This window comes from Odocoileus virginianus, chromosome 27, assembly GCF_023699985.2.
Source record: "Odocoileus virginianus isolate 20LAN1187 ecotype Illinois chromosome 27, Ovbor_1.2, whole genome shotgun sequence".
NCBI classification, from domain to species: domain Eukaryota; kingdom Metazoa; phylum Chordata; class Mammalia; order Artiodactyla; family Cervidae; genus Odocoileus; species Odocoileus virginianus.
The window spans coordinates 26,914,372-26,922,360 of NC_069700.1; the positions used below are offsets into that span (position 1 = coordinate 26,914,372).

At 51.3% G+C, this 7,989-nt stretch overlaps 1 protein-coding gene across 1 annotated transcript; it reads left to right on the forward strand.

The window, feature by feature from the left end:
- Positions 1 to 4,879: 4,879 nt before the first annotated feature.
- LOC110150941 (5-hydroxymethyl-dUMP N-hydrolase-like) lies at positions 4,880 to 7,241 on the forward strand. Its single transcript, XM_070456910.1, has 5 exons — positions 4,880 to 4,987; positions 5,402 to 5,405; positions 6,465 to 6,614; positions 6,783 to 6,893; positions 7,085 to 7,241. The coding sequence occupies exons 1-5, from the start codon at positions 4,880 to 4,882 to the stop codon at positions 7,231 to 7,233; spliced, it is 522 nt and encodes a 173-aa protein (XP_070313011.1). The 3' UTR covers positions 7,234 to 7,241.
- Positions 7,242 to 7,989: the final 748 nt, after the last annotated feature.

The following is a 7,989-nucleotide window of genomic DNA, read 5'->3' on the forward strand; positions in this document are numbered from 1 at the left end:
AACAGACTACCAGCTTTTTTAAAATGTACATATAAGCTGCTTACTAAAGATGCATTTGGAATACAGAAAGGTTGAACAAAAGGTGTAAAAATATGAGTCCAAAAGAATTTTATAAAGTGGGTCATTTTATAAAGACAAAAAAGGATACCACTCAGAACTTGTATTCACCTACTAGTCTCAGAATACAAAGTAAAATAGTTAAAATTATAGGAAAAATATTTTTAATTCACTGTCAAAGGGAGGATTTAACAAAATTACCCAATAATTGATATTTGTTAGCAAGCAAGGTCCAACTAGTCCATCCTAAAGGAAATCAGTCCTGAATATTCATTGGAAGGACTGATGCTGATGCTGAAACCCCAATACTCTGGCCACCTGATTTGAAGAACTGATTCACTTGAAAAGACCCTGATGCTGGGAAAGATTGAAGGTGGGAAGAGAAGGGGATGACAGAGGATGAGATGGTTGGATGGCATCACCAACTTGATGGACGTGAGTTTGAGCAAGCTCTGGGAGTTGGCAATGGACAGGAAGGCCTGGCATGCTACAGTCCATGGGGTCACAAAGAGTCGGACACGACTGAGTGACTGAACTGAACTGAGCAAGCCATTTGTTATAGTTTTAGTTTTCAAATGTTCTATATCCTGACTATTTTTTTCCCATTTGATTCATCAGTTACTGGGGTAATTCTGATAAACTCTCCCTGCAGCCAACTCCCACTCCCAGCCCAGCCCTCCATGATCTGCTTTCTCTTTCTCTAAATACGCCCTTTCTGGACATTTCATCTAAATGCGGTCATGCACTGGGTAGTCTTCTGTTCCTGATACGAGGACATAAGTTGGATACACGGACCCGCACACCACCGTGGCTCATCACTCAGAGCCCCATCACTGTGCCCCAGCCCTCCAACTCAGGCCTCTGCACTGAGCCGAGGATCTGAGCTGCCAGCCAAGGCCGGCTCTGCATCCTGACCACCTCACCGGTGGACACAGAACAAGTCGCAGGGCCTTGTTTCCCATCTGGAGAAACACACAAGATATCCCTCTCCTCTTTCTCCTTCAGCCTGAGGTGGAACAGGGATGCCAGGCCCCTCAGAAGTGTGGGCCCTGAGGAGATGGAGGCTGGCCTCTTTTCTTGAGGACACAGAGGCAGAAGCAAGATGCTCTGTGTCTCTGTGCACGTGCTCCTCCTGGGAGGCGAGAACCACAGGAGAGTGTGACTGAGGGTGAGGAGGGCGCCCTCAAGGTCTCTGGGGCCCGCCTCCTCAGGGTGCGTGTGTGACCGTGTGTGAGAAGGTGCTGTCAGCACTGGTGCCCAGCTGTGCACACGTTTCCCCATGGTCTTATCTTAGGCACTGAGCCCATCAGAGGCCAGAAGTAACCTAAGATTTCTTTTCCTTCTCTTTGTGTCCTTGGATTTTAAAAAATGGTAATTGTGTCTGCTCTGTCACTCCATGTGTGAGTATTTCATAATTAATCAGGAGGAATTCATAGGAAACCACCATTGAGACTTTCCTCTGAGAAATGGGATTGGGGTCTCAGGACTCCCTTTCCACCACATATTCTCTCATTCCTTTTGAAATTTTTGTCCTAAATTTGTGTAATTTTCATTGGAAAATGAAAATTGTACTTAGAAGTGAGAGATGATGTGTTTGCCTGGCTCCCTGCAGATCCCGCTTCCATCAGATTAGCTTAGGGCTGAGCAGATTACAAAGTGCTACCAAATGCAGCTGCTCATTTCATCCACTCATTCATTCAACAAACATCTGATGAATGTTTCGTACAGGCCAGGCACAGCTCTAGAAGCTGGGGATATAGCAGTCAACAGAGAAAAATGTCTGCCTTCTTGGGGACTTACGTTCTACTGAGTAGAGAAAGACATACAACAAAATTAGTCAATTATATGATAGTGAGAAGAGAAAAACCCAGGCAGAGGAGGGTGGTGGGGATGGGAGGCTGCCATATTGAAGAGGGTGGTCAGGGAAGGTAACCTGACAGACTTGGAGGAGGAGAGGGAGTGACGGGACTGCTCTGGGAGACAAGGGCTCCTGCCTGCTAAGGCACCTCAGTTGTGTTCAACTCTATGGACTGTAGCCCACCAGGCTCCTCTGGCCATGGGATTCTCCAGGCAAAAATGCTGGAGTGGGTTGCCATGCCCTCCTCCAGGGGATCTTTCCGACACAGGGATTGAAGCTGTGTCTCTCAAGTCTCCTGCATCAACAGATGGGTTCTTTACCACTAGCACCACCTGGGAAGCCTGAAATGGGCTCTGGAGGACAGCGAATGCCAAGGATCTGAGGCAAGAACATGCCCAGCTTGAGGAAGAGGCAGCGTGGCTGCGGAACAGACGCTGAGGCTAAAGGAGCTGGGATGAGAGGTGAGAGAGGCACCAGGTCCTGTGGGGCTGCTGAGCCCCTGAGAGGGTTTGGGGTTTTACCCCAAGTGAGATGGGAGCCTTTGGAGGTTTGTCTGAGGAAGGTCATGACCTAACTTCTGGGTTTACAGGTCCCCCTGCTGGAGACCAGACTGTGTAGCAGGAAGGGGGGTCGACAGTGAGAAGGCTGTTGAGAGAGGTGCTGGAGGTTTGGAGGAGGGGGCGTCAGAGGAGGTGATGGGCATGTTCCCCCCCAGGACCTTATTGGGGCCTTCCAGGGCCAGACCCCTCTCCCAAATCCTCTGCTTTAGCTCCTCTCTGAAGTACCTACTACTGCACAATTGCAGTCATTTCACACGCTAGCAAAGTAATGCTCAAAATTCTCCAAGCTAGGCTTCCACAGTACGTGAACCAAGAACTTCCAGATGTTCAAGCCTGATTTAGAAAAGGCAGAGAGGAATCAGAGATTAAATTGCCAACATCCGTTGGATCATAGAAAAAGCAAGAGAATTCCAGAAAAGCATGTTCTTCTGCTTCATTGACTACACTAAAGCCTTTGACTGTGTGGATCACAACTCTGCAAAATTCTTAAAGAGATGGGAATACCAGACCACCTTATTTGCCCCCTGAGAAACCTGTATGCCGATCAAGAAGCAACAGTTAGAACCGAACATGGAACGATGGGCTGGTTCAAAATTGGGAAAGGAATACAACAAGGTTGTATATTTTCATCCTGCTTGTTTAACTTATATGCAGAGTACATCATGCGAAATGCCAGACTGGATGAAGAACAAGCTGGAATCAACATTGCAGGAGAAATATCAATAACCTCAGATATGCAGATGACACTACCCTTATGGCAGAAAGTAAAGAGGAACAGAAGAGCCTCTTGATGAAGGTGAATGAGGAAAGTGAAAAAGCTGGCTTAAAACTCAACATTCAGAAAACTAAGATCATGGCATCCGGTCCCATCACTTCATGGCAAATAGATGGGGAGACAATGGAAACAGTGACAGACTTTATTTTCTTGGACTCCAAAATCACTGCAGATGGTGACTGCAGTCATGAAATTAAAAGACACTTACTCCTTGGAAGAAAAGCTATAACTAATATTAAAAAGCAAAGACAAAACTTGGCCAACAAAGGTCCGTATAGTCAAAGCTATGATTTTTCCAGTAGTCACGTATGGATGTGAGAGTTGGACTTGAAAGAAGGCTGAGAGCTTAAGAATTGATGCTTTTGAACTGTGGTGTTTGAGAAGACTCTTGAGAGTCCCTTGGACAGCAAGGAGATCAAACCAGTCAATCCTAAGAAAGGAAATCAATCCTGAATATTCATTAGAAGGACTGATGCTGAAGCTGAAGCTCCAATACTTTGACCACCTGATGTGAAGAACCGACACATGAGAAAAGACCCTGATGCTGGGAATGATTGAAGGCAGGGGGAGAAGGGGACAACAGAGGACGAGACGGTTGGATGGCATCACCGACTCCAGGGACAGGACTTTGAGCAAGGTCTGGGAGATGGTGAAGGACAGGGAGGCCTGGCGTGCTGCAGTCTGTGGGGTTCCAAAGACTGAGCAACTAAACAACAACCAGAGCGACCCCTCTCCCAAATCCTCTGCTTTAGCTCCTCTCTGAAGTACCTAGATAATAGTATCTGCCCACGTTCTGAGTTGTTTGGCAGATGCTCAAGCCACCACCCCCCAAATGGAAGAAATTAACTACCTGATGACCATGAGCACTTGGCCCACAGACCTATTGGAACCTTAACCCCTGACACCTGGCTGTTACCTCAGCATCAACCAGCTGGAGAATTGTGCAGGAACATCCCATACCCTGGGACACCCGGCCCTCACCTAGCCTTAAAAATGCTCTCTTAAAAAAAAAAATGCTTTCTTGTACCCCAGCAGGGAGTTTGGGTGTTTTGAGCCCCCCTGTCCTGAATTCCCTACTTTTGGGGCCTGGCAGTAATCTCTACCCTTTCCTTCACCCACAAACCCGCACCGACAGCTTTACTAGGAAACCAGGAGCTGACCCAAGGCTGGCTGCTCAACAGGCTGGCTTCAAAATTTGGAGATACTTGGAAGATAGAACCCGTAGGAGTTACTGATGGATTGGGTGTAGGAGCTGATGAAAAGAGAAGAGTAAAAATCGACTCCAAGTTTTGGAACCTAAGGAGCTCGGAGGAAGGAGTTGCCTTTGGCAGAGATGGGGGAACCTGCGGGAGGAAAGCGGCCGTGGGTGAGGAGGCAAGGACCCCCACCTTCTGCCTGGCGGTATTATAGAGGTCCGGGAGGCGCTGGGTCCCCAGACGTGCGTATCCTGGGCGTGAACAATTCACAGGTGTGGATACTCGGGAAGGAAGGCTCCGCAGGCCGGGTGGGGTGGGGCCAGGACGCTGGTAGCCCGAGGGCGCCCCGGGGCGCGGCGAGGGGAGAGGTGCGCCGGGGCTGGAGCGCCAGGAACCTGCCACCACCAGGAACCTGCCACCAGGCCCTGCTCAGATGGAGCATCCCGAGGACCGGGAGCCGGACGTAGGTATCGTGTCCGGCTGCTGCGCTTCGGGGCATTTCTTCCCAAGCAGTTGGCGGCTGCTGAGCTGGACGCGAGCGGTGAGGCTGCCTGGGTGCGGGCCGCGGGGAGGCGAGGACGGGTCTGGCCCCTCGACAGAAACCGCTCTTAGTCCAGGCCGCTGGGCTCGCCCACCGGCGGGGAAGCTCCGGGCGGGGGGCTACCTGAGAAGGAACTGCGGCCAGGGGTCAGACCGCGTGCGTCCGACCGGGGAGCCCACTCCCCGCATTCCGTTACTATCTTGACCTTTTGGGTCGTTCGTGGAGCACTTCATGGACTCCTTCCGGAGGCTTTTGTAGGAGCAGGATGGGAGTGGACCGCGCTGGCCTCTGATCTCTCCCACCTAGCACAGAGCTTTCCTTTGACGTGGAGGTATCAGCACCCCCTGACCCGACAGACCCCAGGTCCCGCGAACATCGTCTCTCTCAGGCCCTCTGATCCTCCTGCTCCTGCAGCGAGGTAGTCCCGATCCCGGCTGGTCTTCTACTTTGGAAAGGGTGCCAGAACTCTCACACTTCTCAGGAAACCTCAGGTGTGTGTCCCCCTTTTCCCTCCCATGGGCAGAGTCAGAATCTGTAGGACCCAGTGCAGTTCTCAGAGACCTCTTTATTTGAATTTGATTCCTGGGTTTTCACCGCGGTGCACAGGCTTCTCATTGCAGTGACTTCTTTTGTTGAGGAGCCTGGGTTCAGTAGTTGTGGCCTGCGGGCTCAGTTGCTCCGCAGCAGGTATGTGGAACCTCCTCTACTCAGGGATGGAATCCATGTATTCTGCATCGGCAGGTGGATTCTTACCTACTGGGTCACCAGGGAAGTCCCTGGGGCATCCTCTTTAAAAAGATGCATCACAAAGTTGCTGGTGCTTTGGGAAGGGCCTGTGCTCAACAGTGTTCTGAGGGAGCTTGGTGAAAATGCAGGTCTTGGGATAAAGCCTTTGAGTCCATTTTTAATGAGCTCTCCAGTTATTCTGCTCTGATCTGGGGTGTGTGACCCTCATGCTCCCAGTGGGTGACACTGAATCAAGCTGGAAAGCTGGGATCCTGGCCCTGTGTCCCCAGGATATCCTACCTTCACACCACCTCCCACTGGTTACACTGCTTTCAGGCAGTGATTCTCAAACTCGCCTGGGTATGAGAATCACCTGGAGAGCTCAGTCAGCAGCCGAGGCTCATCGATCCCTGGGTCTTTGTAGTTGATCAGGTTCTCAGGTGGTTCTCACACCCACCAAAGCCTGAGAGCCTCTGGGGCCCTAGGGTCCTTGCACGGGCCAGCCTCTTGCTCCTCTTGCCTGTCCCCACCTGGGATGCGATTCCTCCTCCTCTCCACCTCTGATCATTGACCCATGGTGAGTCCCTCCATCTCACCTGTATCACTTCTGTCGTTGATCACATTCCACCCCCCTGCACAGGGCTGCATTTTCCTTGAAGACTGTTCTATTCCCTCATTCCTTTTCATGGACTCCTAGTGTTGGGTGGGCCCTTGGAGGCCATCTCTCTGTCCCCTCCCCTTCCCTGAGCAGGGTGGACCTGGGGGTGTCTAGGGCAGAGGAGAGGAACTGAAGACCAGGGTGGGCCCCTGACCAACTTTCCCTCAACCACCGGGGAAGAGGCTGCTGGAGGCGACAGGCTCATCCATGATCGGGACCTGGCCTGGCTGCAGCAGGCAGATGGTGAGTGGCCCCCGTCCTGCCTGCACACTCCCCTGGGGTCCTAGATCCCCTGGACCTGCCTGGCTCCCCGCCTCCAAGGGACTCCCTAAATTCCCTCCTCCACACAGCCAGACTGTGTCGTGTGTCCCTCACAAGCCCGAGGGTGAGCCTGGTCTCCTTTCTTCCCAGTGGTCGTGGCAGAAGTGACCCAGCCCTCTCTGGGGGTAGGCTATGAGCTGGGCCGGGCAGTGGCCCTCCATAAACCAGTGCTGTGCCTGTTTCGCCCACAGTCTGGCCGAGGTGAGCACCCCCAGCCCTGGCCTCCTTTCCCAGCTCTCCTGGGTCCCGGCCCTCCTCTCCTTCCTTGGGGGCCTCTGAGCACAATGCCGACCCCAGAAAGGGATGGGAAGGGAAGGGCAATGGGCAGTGTGGGAGGGGAGGAGAGTGTGAAAGTGGGGGGGAGCCACCTTCACCCGCCTCCTCCTTCCCAGTGCTCTCAGCCATGATCCGGGGAGCAGCTGATGGCTCCAGGTTCCTTGTGTGGGACTATGAGGAAGCAGAGGTGGAGGCCCTGCTGGATCGGTACTTTGAGACGTATCCTCCTGAGCAGGTGGCTGCCTCTCCTGACCCAACTGCTTGACTTCACCCCAGTTTATGAAATTCTTCTGACGCCAGACTTGCTCTAGTACCTTTCCTGCCTCTTAGCCCCAGTACAGACGCACGATATGTTTTCAATTCTAACTTTATGTCTGTGGGAGAGTGGAGGTGGGTGCATGTCCTCAGAAATAATCTTCTTAACACCCTGCTTCCCTTCAAGATGTAGAGACCCTTTAAAGGTCTGCAGGCCCCCAAGAGAAGGTTACTTCATAACACCCTCAAGCTCCCCCCCTAGGAACATTCAGGAGTTTGGAGGAAGCTGGATTTGGGGGATTGCTATGCTTCTCTGTCACTGATGGTGGGCTGGACACCTAAGTATCCACTGATGGATGAATGCATAAAGGAAATGTGTGTGTGTATATAGTGTATATGTATACACACACACACACACCATGGAATATTATTCAGCCATAAAAAGGAACTCTTGCCCACTGCAACCACATGAGAACATGATGTAAGCAAAATAAGTCAGACAGAAAAACACAAATACTATATCATATCACATGTGAGATTTTTTTAAAAATGACCTCAGATACAGAGAACAGATGGTTGTTTGCAGAAGTGAGGGGTGGGTTAGTCGAAATAGGTTGAGGTGGTCAAAAGATACAAACTTCCTAATAAGATAATTAAGTCCTGAAAGTGAAGTCACGCAGTCGTGTCCAACTCTTTGGGACCCCATGGACTGTAGCCCACCAGGCTTCTCCATCCATGGAATTTTCCAGGCATGAGTACTGCAGTG

What these genes read in the sequence shown, in the direction of transcription:
- LOC110150941 (XM_070456910.1), top strand. Translation starts at nt 4,880, where the DNA reads ATGGAGCATCCCGAGGACCGGGAGCCGGACGTAGGTATCGTGTCCGGC. An exon ending in CTGGCTGCAGCAGGCAGATG is followed by an intron (nt 6,615 to 6,782) that starts GTGAGTGGCCCC and finishes CTTTCTTCCCAG; the next exon opens with TGGTCGTGGCAGAAGTGACC. An exon ending in TCGCCCACAGTCTGGCCGAG is followed by an intron (nt 6,894 to 7,084) that starts GTGAGCACCCCC and finishes CCTCCTTCCCAG; the next exon opens with TGCTCTCAGCCATGATCCGG.